At 36.1% G+C, this 14,113-nt stretch overlaps 3 protein-coding genes across 4 annotated transcripts; 2 read left to right on the top strand and 1 right to left on the bottom strand.

Annotated features, from left to right (window-relative positions):
* On the top strand, positions 1-6,615 carry LOC108198248 (WUSCHEL-related homeobox 9). The gene is made up of 4 exons (XM_017366011.2): positions 1-127; positions 238-1,050; positions 2,127-2,302; positions 6,430-6,615. Exons 1-4 carry the CDS (start codon positions 28-30, stop codon positions 6,613-6,615), a joined length of 1,275 nt encoding a protein of 424 aa, XP_017221500.1. The 5' UTR covers positions 1-27.
* A 2,185-nt stretch (positions 6,616-8,800) lies between these two features.
* Positions 8,801-10,473, top strand: LOC108199665 (ras-related protein RABA1f). The gene is made up of 2 exons (XM_017367590.2): positions 8,801-9,245; positions 9,774-10,473. Exons 1-2 carry the CDS (start codon positions 9,025-9,027, stop codon positions 10,204-10,206), a joined length of 654 nt encoding a protein of 217 aa, XP_017223079.1. The 5' UTR covers positions 8,801-9,024; the 3' UTR covers positions 10,207-10,473.
* A 211-nt stretch (positions 10,474-10,684) lies between these two features.
* LOC108199666 (uncharacterized) lies at positions 10,685-13,560 on the bottom strand. 2 transcript variants are annotated; one of them, XM_017367592.2, is made up of 2 exons: positions 13,098-13,560; positions 10,685-10,942 (listed from the first exon to the last, which is right to left on the bottom strand). In XM_017367592.2, exon 1 carries the CDS (start codon positions 13,476-13,478, stop codon positions 13,104-13,106), a length of 375 nt encoding a protein of 124 aa, XP_017223081.1. In that variant the 5' UTR covers positions 13,479-13,560; the 3' UTR covers positions 10,685-10,942; positions 13,098-13,103. The 2 variants fall into 2 exon arrangements, with proteins under 2 accessions (XP_017223081.1, XP_017223080.1); XM_017367591.2 differs by having other exon boundaries at positions 10,685-10,930; positions 13,098-13,557.
* Between the last annotated feature and the right edge of the window lie 553 nt (positions 13,561-14,113).

The following is a 14,113-nucleotide window of genomic DNA, read 5'->3' as shown; positions in this document are numbered from 1 at the left end:
GTTACATAAAGTATAGCATTTGGTTTCATGGCCTCATCAAATAGACACTGGCCTAGTCTCTTCAAGTCCAAACCTCAACACCATCAATGGCAACAACAGGAGCATAACAGAACCTCAATTGATTCCGGTCCGTACATTTTTTTATCAACTCGTCAATATTTCTTTATTTTGTGTTCGAGATTACATAAATGTTACAGTAATTTTTGTTACATCATGAATGTTATGTGTATATTATAGGATGTGAAGAAAGAAATAAGGACCCGAAACCGAGATGGAATCCGAAGCCGGAGCAAATTCGGATACTCGAAGCGATCTTCAACTCCGGAATGGTGAATCCGCCGAGAGATGAAATAAGGAGGATTAGGGTTCAGTTACAAGAGTTTGGTCAAGTTGGTGATGCGAATGTTTTTTACTGGTTCCAAAACAGGAAATCAAGAAGCAAAAACAAACAACCGAGAAACAATACTAAATCACACTCCCATGCTCCTATCACTACCGCGCTAACTATGGTTCCTCCACCGTCATCCTCATCGAATAAATCATCACATAAGCCCTCGCAGAAAGAAAAACAGAATCAGACAACGGTGTGTACCAACAAATTGGCTCCATTTTCAGTAAACATAGTGACTGATACCTCCTTGAATTCTCCAACAGCTTCTGTTAACCAGAATAGCTTTGTTCCTACTTCTGGGGAATTTTTAACCGAGCCCGAGCCCGAGCCCTTCTTTTTTCCAGTCCTCAGCGGTGGAAATCATGCCAGTACTTTTACACAGGGGTTTCGCTCTGCGGAAATATCTACAAGTGTGATTCATCAACAAAATCTTGTTGTTGATGATCAGACAGTGAAGAATCATTCCAATCTTTTACTATCTGATTTATTGATGAATGATGGAGCTACGAATTATAAGAAGGTGGTTCGAGATGAGAAAAATAATGCATTGCCGCAACAACTGCTAACAAGTTACGGCTCTTCTGCTCCAACAACAATGGCTTCTAACTCAATATATCTTCCTTCTAACACTCTTCCCTCCGTTGCTGATAATGTCCAAGGTACGTACGCTGCCTGTCTTAACTTTCTCGGAAGGCTTGTTTAATTTTAAATAAAATTTCACCTATTTACAAGAGATGTACGAGAAATTATATCTTTCATTCGGTTAACGCATTTTACCATTTCTTGTTGTGTTATTTTCAAAGCCGAAAGAAATTTATTGAATACAAATGCAAGAAATTTATTTTCAAATCTACAGATTTCTTATCCTTTCATTCTCAAAATATCACTGGAACACATTATAGATTCTAATTTATTCAATTTTTTCCTCTCTCTTACCAAAAGAAATAGGAACACCGCATGAATCCTGTAATTTCGTAAAGCTTAACCATAAAAAGTTCGGATTTCCTAGTGTGTGCCCATGTACGTGCAGTATACACTAATAACCATTTTTTATCTATGTGGTAAATTTTTATGGGTTCTGGTTCCCTTAACAATGGTTGCTACCTGCATGAACAAAAATCTTCATCGATCAAAATCTCTTACCTGACTAAAAAATCATGCATTGATAGCATGTGTCATGGCCACACGACCTCCCGCAAGGGAATACAAGAGCTCTACCACCACACCTACACCTTGTTGGCAATCTTATCAGTTATCACACACAGTACAGTGTTTACATGAGGGTAGGGAATATATGTTTTGTCTCTGATGTATATCTACAGTAACACTGCGTACCTCGAAGCTATTACAGACCCTGATTGATGGCTGTCTAACAATATTTGATACGCTACAAATCCACACGACAAGCCCATGTTTGCATTTGTCTCTTTCTCCGCAATTTCAGTTCTACTCTCTGCATCAAAGCTTGGACGTGTGCATGGCATATATACATTACAAGTACTAGTAACACTGCTTTTTGATATTTACGTTACCTAGCTTATCTGCACTTAATCTTTTGTGATAATACATATCTTAGATATGAAAACGATAGCACCTTGAGTCGAGTGACAAAATAGACAACCTGAAGCTGTCAATTGTCATCATTTCAATGATTTCTTGTGTTATATTGACGTATTGCACGTGTAATTAGTAAGATTCTGATCATCTGTGTTATCTGTTTTTGGGTAAAATGTAGGGAAATCGACGGTGGTGATAAATGATGTGAGATTTGAAGTTCCATCGGGACCGTTGAATGTGAAAGAAGCGTTTGGTGATGATGCGGTGCTCATACACTCTTCTGGGCAGCCAGTTGTGACCGATACGTGGGGTGTTACCCTGCAGCCGCTACAGCACGGTGCATCTTATTATCTGGTACGCATGCAGGGGCGGAATCAGGATTTAATAAATATTTTATTAGTTTTTTTTAATTAAATGAGTTTTAAAAAAAATTACTAATTTTTGAGATTCAGCCGGCATTTAGGATGCTTTAGTTCTTTTCTTGTTCCGCACCTAAAAACGAGGTGAGGGTTGATTTTTGATATTCCAAAATGATGAAAAACATAGACATGTGTGTGGTTGAGTGTACATGTAGTGAGACAAGAGAGTGGACTGCATATGCTGATCTTCATGCAGAAGCTTTAATGCACAAGTTTGATTTTTTTCTTGGTTTGCAGATTTAGGGAAAGATGGAGTACTGATGGACGTTGGATAGCTGTTCATGGGATTGATTGTCTCGTTTTGTTTACGAGTTCCCAGTATCTATTTATGGCAATGTTATACCTATGCGGGACATTAACTGATAAAGATTTTGTGAATGGACTTACATGTCTAATGGAGTATATGTTTCATATATTATTCTGAAATTATTATTCGGATAAATACATAATAAGATTTTCTATGTATGCAAAAAGAATTGTTATCAGCTTCCCCGGCGCTTAAACTACTACTGCATGGGAGAATCAAAATAATAAATTGAGTATAAGTTTAAAGAAAATGTAAATTAAATTGACGTATGTGGGTACTTTTTACACCGATTTACAAAAATGTGACTGAATTTTAAATTTTAAAGAAAGTTGGCTAAAGTTCGACTTGTCGTTAAGGAATTTGATTTTTAGCCGTTAACTCACTTTAAAAATATCAATTGAATGGGAGGTTTCGTAAAAAGAGAAAATTAGCAGAATTGGCTAGTCTTTTATCTACACATACCTCCTCCCCCCTTCTTTTTCTTTTAATTTTTGTTTAATCCTTAGAAAGCATGTGCCATCAATTCTCTCCTTTCTCTTTTCTCTCCGAGATAATCCCTCCGTCCCCTTTTACTTGTCCCTTTTGAAAAAATAACGCATCTTAAGAAAATGTTAGTTGGATATCTTGTTTTCATATATATCCCTAATAAATGTAATAAATTAGATAGAGTTGTGTATATATATATGCTAGTCAAACATTGGAAATTGTTATTTTTGAAAAAACATACAAAAAGTTGCCTTGAAAAGAGAAGTGGACAAGTAATTTGGGACAAAATTTTTTTTCAAAGTGGACATGTAAAAGGGGACGGAGGGAGTATTGATGATGATTGGGATCTCTCCGCGGTGGTCATAAGTTTCATCGCCGCCTCCGCAGCCGGAAAATCAACTCTCCCAGTAATCCAGTAATCCTGAGTCAATCAATGTGGAATAACCCAATAATCTTATTGTCCATTTAAGTCCAAGACCATTCTGCGAGGTTTTCATATTTACAAAAAAGCGAGACTATAGAAGATTTGCATAAGATGTCGAGTGGGTGATTTGGGTGGTGGGTTTGATTTGAAGCCCATCTTAGAGCAACTCCACATGTAGACTCTCTAAATATATAATAAACAATTCAATTTCTAAAAAATAGGGATCTTATATTGATTGACAACTACAACAAAAATCCATATTTGTATTCCCTATTATTATTATATTATTAAATTCAAATTTTTTTAACAAAAAGATAATAAAAAAAATGTGGGAAAGAGTGACCACAACATGAGAAAAGATTCGAAAAAGGAACGCGCATAAGAGTATATAACCAACCCACCCTTCTGTATAACCTATTCACATTAGTGAAGCGGATGGATGCATAAGGGAAGCGCACGTTTGTGAGACCTTAGTCGGGATGCAACATAGGAGAGTTCGCCTACGAGCACGGAAGAGCATGGTCCCGCTCCGTGGGGAAAGTCGACCTTTGTGAATAGGTTATACAGAAAGGTGAGTTGGTTATATACTCTTATGCGTGTTCTTTTTTTGAACCTTTTGGTATGTACAGAATTGGGGCAATCACGCTTATTAGAAGTGGACAATAGAGTGGTTGTACCAGCCAAAACCAGATAGATTCAGATCTAAAAGAGGTTGACAATATGAATTTTTAATCATTAAAAAACAATTGAGGAATGAGTTAAGAATTACCTATTTATAATGAATGAAAAGTGGATCCTAAAATTTAGGAAATGAGTAGGGATTCTGCTGAAATGAATTTTTGTCCATATTCCTCAAAATTTTAGCTTAGGACATCATATAGTTAATCTGCTGAAAATGCTCTAAGAGCATTTCCGGCATGTTGTTCATGGTAAGGGAGGTGTAGAGAGAGATGGGTCTTTTGGGTCGATACGTGAAGGAGACTGATTGCCCAAGGCAAGGAAAATCAAAGCTATGATAACATTATCTTGGTAAGGGGGTGTAGAGAGAGATGGATCTTGTGGATTGATATGTGAAGGAGACTGTGATTACCCAAGGCAAGGCAAATCAAAGCTATGATAACATTAACTAGACTTTTGACGTCACTATAGTTCACCAAGAGACATTAGTGCTGATATGGTATTTGGTCACAGTATTATCTTCTAATATAAAGCATTTGAAAGATTTAGATGTATTCATTTTTGTATTGAAAATATTTTTGTTGTCACATGTCGTGAGTGTTGATGAAGATAACTTGATTGTAATCCGCAATGGCATTGTCTTTGATGAGGAAGCTATCTGGTCATGGATGAAGGTGAATCTAAAGAGGGATTCAAGCAGTTTCTAATGACAATAAGAAACTAAGAATGAACAGCCACATACGATTATACAAATACCTGTCCTAAATGACAAAGTATATATTCATATGTATTTTGGATGATTATTATTTTTATATAAGTTATGATTTGTTCTCAATTGGATATTTATTAATTATATATTAATGTTTTATTGTAGAGAGTAAGAAATTCTAAATTGGAAAGGAATCGACACAAATTAAAAGGAAACTCGGATTTATTGGTTACCCGTGCAAAGATTATTGTTTAAGCTATATTTAGAATTTCAAAAGTCAGATTTAGGTGATTCAATAGCCCGCGCGAAGATAGTTTAATTTTTTATCATTTTAGATGGGTTCGAGTATCAAAAAGCCAACTAAACAGCCCAGGAGCTGAGGATAAAGTCAACCATGAATTTTGACTTTGAAAACCTATTTAGTTGTGGAATTTCCTCATAATCGACCGTCAATATTAATCAATTATGGACACCAACAGTCGGTTTACGAGTTAAACCTACCAACAAATATAAACAATTTTAGACTGATTGGTTAAATTAATTTGGTCGTGTTTAAGTGACAAAACCGACCATTGTCGGTCGGTTTTAGTTGGTAAAAAATCTCCTCACAAATGGGTCCAACATTATCATGTGAAAATAGAGAGCCATGTGGTGCCTATAACTGATCATCGATGTGGTCACTTAAAAATTATGATTATTTGACCCGTCAATAATTAAAAAATCTAAACCGACTGGTATTTGATTAGTTATTTGATTAGTTATAAACATTTTGATCAGATTTATTTCAGATTATTGTGAAAGATGCAAAACTGATCGAAGGGTGGTCAGTTATGAGGTACTAGTCGGATTTATTCTAGTCCAGATCGATGCTGATAAAGCCAACCGAACAATGTGGTCAGTTACAAGTTTATGATCGGGTTTATTCCATATTTACTCTTTAGCTTGTAAAAATCGCCTAAACATGATTGACCATCATAATTTTGAATGTAGTCGGTCTTTTAATTTGGATTAAGGAATGATAATAAATGCTCGATTATGGGATTTTTATAATAAATTTTATTCTTTTTATATCAATAAATTTCTCTCGTCTCATATTCTCTTTCCCTCTACTAATAATATATATATATCTATATATATATATATACATAGACAAGTGCTCAAATGAGAACCCCAACTATTGTGAGATATGAGATCTAATCTCAGCTCTCTATTTTATAATACAACTTTTAATCCCAGCCCCTTATTTCTCTATAATCTCCTTTCTCTCCCGTGACTTCATCTCTGCCCATTTCAATTTCATCTCTCTTGCATCCACCTCCCTCACCAACCACCACTGCTTCTCTTCTCCTCCCCATGACTGTTACGGTGTCGCCTCCACTAAGTCGTCGCAGCCTTCCTAGTGACACAATCAACTGCTTATTTGATTCTTTCGCCGTGATTCTTTTGGAACATCGCTAGGCCAAACCATCGATTTCCTTCATGATGTTGGTGTGGAGCTTCTTGGCCATGGCGATGGAGGAGCCGGTGAAGGAAAAGGAGGTGGAGTTGAAGTCAGCGAAGAGGAAGAAGGAGAAGACGGGATCGGAGGCAAAGGAGGAGATAGGGGAAGAAAGGGTTAATCGGTGGTGGAGGGGCGGTGTTTGAAGGTGGATATGCGTTAAAGTGGGTGTTGTGGTGGTGTCGCCGGAGACGCTATTGTTGGATCTGTTTTGCTCTGCTTAGTAATTTCTGTTTTGGCGTTGGTGATTTTATTTTTCTGGAGTTGATTTTTTCCTTTACTGGTGGTGATTTTATTTTTTACAGTGGTGATTTTTGTTTTCTAGCACTGATTTTGTTTTGTAGTTAGTGAATTTTCAGATCTAGGGTGTTTGTGGATGGTGGAGGTGGCATGTAGATGGTGGTGATGTGGTGATTTTCGTTTTTAAACAGTGATTTTCAGTTTTCCAGCCGTGATTTTTAATTTTCCGGTGGTGATTTTTGGTTTGACGGTGGTGATTTTTTGTTTGCCGGTGGTGATTTTCCGGTGGTCGCCGAAGATGATGGTGGCCGGAAATGATGGTCGGCGGTGGTGGGAGGTGGCAGGTGGTGGAATTATAATGATGATGGTGATAAAATATTTAAATATTAAAAATCAATGTGTGGTGAGAGATTGATGTAATGTATAAATTGAATGGTTAATATTGGATCTCATATCTAGGGGTGTACATGGGTTGGCGAAACCGACCAACCCGATCTAAACCGATCATATTTAGGTTGATCCAATCCAAAATTTTTTAACCCGATTATTAATTGGATTGAAATAGTATTAACCCGATATAATTGGGTTGGACATGGGTTTCGGGTTTTATAAACCGACCCAACCCAACCCGATTGAAAAATATGGGAACATATTGAATTTATCCATCTCATCACATATTAGCCTAATCCAATTAGTTTTATTGTATTTGTGTGCCCTAAATTTAATATATTAATTTTTGTTTGCTATTTAAATATATATGAGAATAAATTTATGAGTGAGAATATGAGATTAAATTTATGAATATATTTGTTTTTTATTTGTTACTACTTATTTTTTTAACTAAATTCAATTTTATGTCTTTGACAAGATCGTTAAAGTAATTTTTAGTGTAAAAAATTTGATGTTGAAGACCTATTCGACACCGGCGATTATAACCAAACCAATCCGAAGTACTACAAATTGGTTTGGGTTACAAATTTATACGGTTCGGGTTGGGTTGAAATTTTGAAAACCGATTTAATTGGGTTGGGTCGATAAATTCCGCTAACCCGCCCAATCCGAACCGTGTACACCCCTACTCATATCTCACAATAATAGTGGTTCTCACGGGAGCATGACTCTACATATATATATATATATATATATATATATATATATATATATATATATTATTTTAATAATAAGACATAATTCTAGACCGCCGTTGAAGTTCTTGTACGGAAATTATTAAAATATTATTATTTTTATATATGTATCATGACAGTGAGGCAAGTGTTATGACATGTTTTAGGTAAAAAACCGGCAACAAACTCAGATATATGCAGAAACTTTGGTTTTATGACGAGGGTTAGAGTCGTAATTTTCACTTGGGATGAGCTAAGATACTCTCTTAAAATCCAATATTTGCCCACTGGCAAATAACAATATTTTACGCATAAATATATTTTAGCCAATAACAAAATTCAACTCCGGTACGGTTTCAAAAATTTCATAATTCTAACCCAAAAGCCAATTTAAATAATATATTATTACAATGAATCAATATTAAATATGATAAAATAACATTAATAACATGGACTTTCTAGACAATCATTTTTAAATAGGTGATAGATTTCTATTTATTATAATATTATTGGTAATGATAATCCCCTTCATGTATAAAAATTTCCGCCAATAAAAATCTTCCATCTAAATAAAAAATAGTTGTTAGTGTGTTCGTGGACACAAACTCTAAATATCCTTATTTAAAAAATATAAATGTGAATGAATAGCTAACATGGACCACAAACAAATAAATCAACAAATTTGGTTTAAACTAATTAATCATTTTAATTTTGTAATTAAACTCAGCCTTTCACACTAAAGTTGTCCACCAACTTGCTAGTACAATTTACCGGACATTAATCAAGCAAATTTTTCATACATCATATCTCATCATTTCTATACACATCTATCGTATCAATGCCCTGATTAATTTATTAAAAAAAAAACTCCAAGAATATTCAATTATTTCTCAGTTACCGCGTAGATAGTTGTCGAATTCAACTAGACTTTTATTATAAAAACCACCCATTTTTCCTTACCGAAAAGTAAAACATTCACACAAATTCCTCCGGAAAAACAAAGCAAGTCTTGCAAAAAACATTTAAAAAGTTTCCCACCGACCCACTTTGTTGTTTTGTTGTCTTTGTTTTGAGTTTTGACAACTAAGAAACCAATCTCTCCAGCTAATGATCAAACCCCATCAACAAAAGTAAATCTATACCACCACATTGTACACCATTTCAACATAAATTCACATTTCTGTGTCGAAAATGGGTGCCTATAGAGCCGATGAGGAGTACGATTACTTGTTTAAGTTGGTGCTTATAGGTGATTCTGGAGTTGGCAAATCAAACTTGCTGTCGAGATTTACGCGAAATGAGTTTAGTTTGGAGTCCAAGTCTACGATCGGAGTTGAGTTTGCTACGCGAACTATTCATGTTGATGATAAGGTTGTCAAGGCTCAAATTTGGGACACGGCTGGTCAAGAAAGGTGTGTTTGTGTGTATTGTTTTATTTGATCTGTCGTGTTGGCATGCATTGTTTTTTATGTGGATTTTGTTATTTGATCTGAATTGTTGTTGTGCGTTGTTGTTTATGTAATGAATAGGGTAGGAGATTTAGTTTACTTGTAATGAGAAATTGGATAATTTGGTTAGTTTGTGTTTTTGCCTTTGTTAATACAGATAGAATTTGATTTGTGTTCCTAAGAGAGTAATGCTTTGAAAATCTTGATTGTAGCATGATCTGCTGGAGTACACTTAATTTCAGACTGATTGAACTAGTAAGTCATAAGTCACGTTAAGTCATAAGCTCAGGCAAACGGGCTTCAGATCCGCTCACGTTAGTTCATACATTTCAGTTTCCTTTATCTCGCCTTTCTGCTAGCATGTGCAAGGTTACATACATTAGTTGAATCTTGAAAGCAGGAACATTCTGTTGCTCTGTTTCAGATGCCTTGTTTGCTCTGTTTCAGATGCCCAGCACCAATTTGTCTAATTTTCTTTTTATCTGATCCCAGATATCGTGCGATCACAAGTGCTTACTATCGAGGAGCCGTTGGTGCTTTACTAGTGTATGACGTTACCCGCAATGTGACATTTGAAAATGTTGAAAGATGGCTGAAGGAACTCAGGGATCACACAGATGCCAACATCGTGATCATGCTCGTCGGGAACAAAGCAGACTTGCGCCACCTGCGCGCTGTTCAAACTGATGATGCTAAATCCTTCGCCGAACAGGAACATACTTTCTTCATGGAAACATCTGCTCTGGAGTCTTTGAATGTTGAAAATGCTTTCACTGAAGTTCTAAGTCAGATCTACCGCGTTGTGAGTAGGAAGGCTCTTGACATGGCCGAGGACCCAACTGTTTTGCCCAAGGGACAGACTATTAATGTTGGTGGCAAGGATGATGTATCCGCCATAAAGAAAACCGGATGTTGCTCTTCTTAGGTCATTGTCCAATGGTTATTGTCTAGCTTCATTTACAACCCAAGAGAATGTGATCCTTGATAGTCACTAAAGAAGGCTGATTTACAACCCAAGAGAATGTGATTTATGCAAAGTTTTCTGTAGTTAAAAACATGTTTGAGCCTCAAAAAGTAATTTACTATTCTTACACTTTCCCTCGCTTATACGTTTGTAGAGCATTATGCGTTTTACTATTTGTTATTTATTGCTACTTTATTTGTTCATCAACCTCAGAGTTTAGTTTGCTTTTGTTTTGGTTTTCTTATTCATGTATTATCAGCTTTTTGGCATGGCATAGAGATCAGTCATCAACAAAATTCTGCCATTTGTTATCATGTTTTGTGATGTTGGTGCAAGAATTTAGTAATAAGTTCCTGGAAGAATGATGCTCGAGTTCATACATTGGAGCCGTCTCGTATAGTAGATCTATTTCTAAACTAGACAATGACCAACATTGATATGACCAAAACTGAGGGTGATATATAAACAAAACAAAACATTGGAAGATAATTTTACAACAAAGATACAAAACAAAACTTCAAAGCATTACAACTAGGAAGTAGACTTCCATAAGTGAACAGTAAAGCTTAAGTTTAAACCCTACTTAACACACCTACGTGAAAGGAGGGGCATCTCTTGCCAGAAAAGCTGATTAGGAGAATTTCGCATGCTACTGTTTCGTTCACTCTACCCACAGCTTGGGCATCTGAAATACATGCTGTAAGCATCAAATGAACAATCACGAAGCTAGTTTCACAAACAACCAGAATGCAACAGTTATGAAGAGACACAAGTAAAGTTCTGCAAATCACTGATCTTTGTTCCCAAAAAACAAAAACTAAATCATGAATTGCAGCTTTACTAGTTCTTTTACAACCTCGTCTATCTTTTACAGCTACTGATTCCATACTAGGACATTTTAACTGAATTAAGTGCATGATATGGAAAGATCAACAAAAAAAATTCAGGTAAGCAGCAGCACTAAAGTGTAGTTCAGAAGGGAAGCTTTGCTGCACCCTTAATACAACCTACCACAGAAAGAGCTAATCACTACTAAACAGTTAAGTGTTAACAGCAAGGAGAACACTGTGTGAAATTTTCTAAGAGTCGCAAATAGCTCCTCCAGACAACAAGAGTGTGTTTCAACTGTCACCATAGTTTTGCAACATAGCAAAAGAGTTTTAAGTTTGCATCTTGTCCAATGCAAATGTTTTTTTTTTTGTTTTTGTTTTTTTTAGGAGCTCACCCTTGGTAGAATTGTCTTGATTTTTGAAGACTTTCAACCATAGCCTTTGGCCGAGGAGTGTTAAAATGGTTACATCACTGAGATTCATGCCTCTATGTATTACAAGATTTCCTCCATATTTAGTAATTATCACCACCACCTCTGTAGGGCATTGTCTGACACGAGCCCAACCTACAACTACATTGTTAATGAGGAAGTTGGCACATAAAGGATTAAGGTTTATCATATAGTGCTAAAAGGAAGGCTTGAGCATCTCACCTCATATATTTAACAGCCACATGTCCACAAAATGCTTTACATCACCGCCAGTTCATGCTTAGAACAGACACTGGGACTAATAGTAGTTCGGGTATTATTCCATGTTCAGGTATACAGAAATGCTTCGGCTACTTCTCTTATTAAGTGAAGTTACTTTAGACGTTGCTGTGCTTCTTTAATGGCGGCTTTGAGAACAAGTTGGGGATGACCATAGGCAGTTGGGGGCTTATGGGTGTTGACCATAAAGGTCAGAGGTTCAAGCCCATCTTCTAGGGTCAAATACCAGGACTTGGGTGCCTCCATGGTAGGCGGGAATGAGGTGTTTAAATGTGGGTTAGGTTCCTGGCATCCTGCAAAACGATATCTGACGGATAGTGGTAGTTATGGAACACTTTCGGCGTGATAATTAATACTCCCTCTGTCCCATTCATTTCTATACACTTTACTTTCTAGGACGTCCTACTCAATTGTATACATTCCATAAATAGTGAAGTTTTTTAATATAAACATTTAACTATATCCACTACTTTCTTCCCCTACACTCACTTTATACATTAAATATTGGTTGGTCCTACCACTTTACCCACTTTTCTTACTTTTCTCTACTAAATTTCACTTTTTCTTAACACCCCCCCCCCCCCCCCAAACACACACACACACACACACACACATATATAACCCCATGGGATGGAGTAACTCTAATGGAGGGAAGTGCATAATACATAGAGCGGGGAGTATCAGTAGTTTAAGTAGTATATAATGTATATATACCAATCACACGAGCAGTACAACATAAAATCATTTGCACAGTATATCAACAGCCTTATGATTCCTATAAACAAAATTTACTTTGAGTTCATCACAACAGAAACGATTATGAGACCACCCATCAGTAAAGAAAATTTTTTTTTATCTGCAAAGAGCAGAAGTAGAGCACTAATGACAATAAATTGCAAAAATAATCATGTATACACGAAGATAGGTAGTATATCACTCCAACAGTGATTTCAACTCAGCAACTGAAATACAAGTAACTTTAAACCACCAACAAATCAGCTTTAGACGATCACGAACCAACAAACTAAATACAGAACAAATATCTCCAAACCCCATGTCTTCTGGATATGACCTAACCTACTCATTTATATTACTAAATTTTGAACTTTAAGGTTATATATTCATTGTTATCAAAGCCTACTAAGTTTCTTAACCACACAAAACTGACTCTTTTACTATCAAGAACACTGCCCTCAGCCCGAAAATTTCACCATAGACATTCATCGAAGCACATACACACATAAAAAAAAAAATTACAATTACCAGCAAAAAAACAGGTAAATATTACAAATTTAAACTAAAAAAACCTCACCAAACATCAAGATTTCTTAACCCCATCAGCATCAGACAACCCAGACCCATGATTCTTCTGATCATCTTGATCACTCTTGCCAAAAGAAGGCAAAGGATTGGAGCCTTTAACAAGCCAACCAAGGGCAAAAAAGGAAACCCCAGCAAGAATAGCAGTGCCCCAAGCATGAGAATACCATTTACTGTACTGTTTAATTGCATATCTCCATTGTTGTCTCAGGGTTTCTGGGTCAGGGTTAGAAGGGTCTGGTGGGTGTGGGAAATGGGGTTTCTGCCCACCTGAATAACCCGACCCGGATGTATTTGAGGACCCATTATTGGATTTGGGGGAGGGTAAATTAGGGTTTGGGTTTTGGGGGTTTGGGGGGTTTTGGATGGGCATGGTTTTCTTGTTTTGCAAAATTTTAAGTGGAGTACACCAGTTTACTTGGTTTTTTGGTGTTTGCAAGTAGGCCTGTAAACGGATCGGATTTGGATCGGATCTAGCTAAATCCAGATCCTAATCCATTTAATTTTATCGGATTCGGATCGGATCGGATCAGGAGTCGGATATTTTACAGGTCAATCCATATCCGGTCCATTCGGATCGTGGATAATCGGATCGGAGATCCGATCCACTAAAGGTTATGAAATATATTTTTTTACCGTGTACAATGTTTTAACCTTCCATACAAGAAAAAAGTAATATTTTCTAGCTGTATTAATTCATGAATTTTAACATAACAAGCACTAAAAAGAACTAATAAAGCAGTAAGGTAAAGTCTGTAGTTATATGTTATTAATAGAGATGTAATTGAAAAAATTTGTTGATTGTTCTTATAAAACCTTCAACATATAATGGATCAAGTAAAATAGAAAAATAATATATAAGTTGTTTAATACTTTTAGAGGGAAACAAATTATGGTTTGTTCCTCTATTAATAAGGATTAAAATATATAAATATGTCCTAAATAGTGATTGAGTAGGTGAAAGCAGAAGAGTTTAGCTCTCCTGTGTTAATACTCACTCTACAAAAA

Source organism: Daucus carota, chromosome 8, assembly GCF_001625215.2.
Source record: "Daucus carota subsp. sativus chromosome 8, DH1 v3.0, whole genome shotgun sequence".
In the NCBI taxonomy this organism is placed as follows: Eukaryota; Viridiplantae; Streptophyta; class Magnoliopsida; order Apiales; family Apiaceae; genus Daucus; species Daucus carota.
Note: the sequence above shows the minus strand (reverse complement) of the source record. Positions and strands in the feature narration are given on the sequence as shown.

Bases quoted from the DNA above. Each gene is read 5' to 3' on its own strand.
- LOC108198248 (XM_017366011.2), top strand. From the start codon at position 28: ATGGCCTCATCAAATAGACACTGGCCTAGTCTCTTCAAGTCCAAACCT. The intron at 128-237 runs GTCCGTACATTT...TGTATATTATAG, and splicing joins CAGAACCTCAATTGATTCCG to GATGTGAAGAAAGAAATAAG. The intron at 2,303-6,429 runs GTACGCATGCAG...GAACATCGCTAG, and splicing joins ACGGTGCATCTTATTATCTG to GCCAAACCATCGATTTCCTT.
- LOC108199665 (XM_017367590.2), top strand. From the start codon at position 9,025: ATGGGTGCCTATAGAGCCGATGAGGAGTACGATTACTTGTTTAAGTTG. The intron at 9,246-9,773 runs GTGTGTTTGTGT...ATCTGATCCCAG, and splicing joins GACACGGCTGGTCAAGAAAG to ATATCGTGCGATCACAAGTG.
- LOC108199666 (XM_017367592.2), bottom strand. From the start codon at position 13,478: ATGCCCATCCAAAACCCCCCAAACCCCCAAAACCCAAACCCTAATTTA.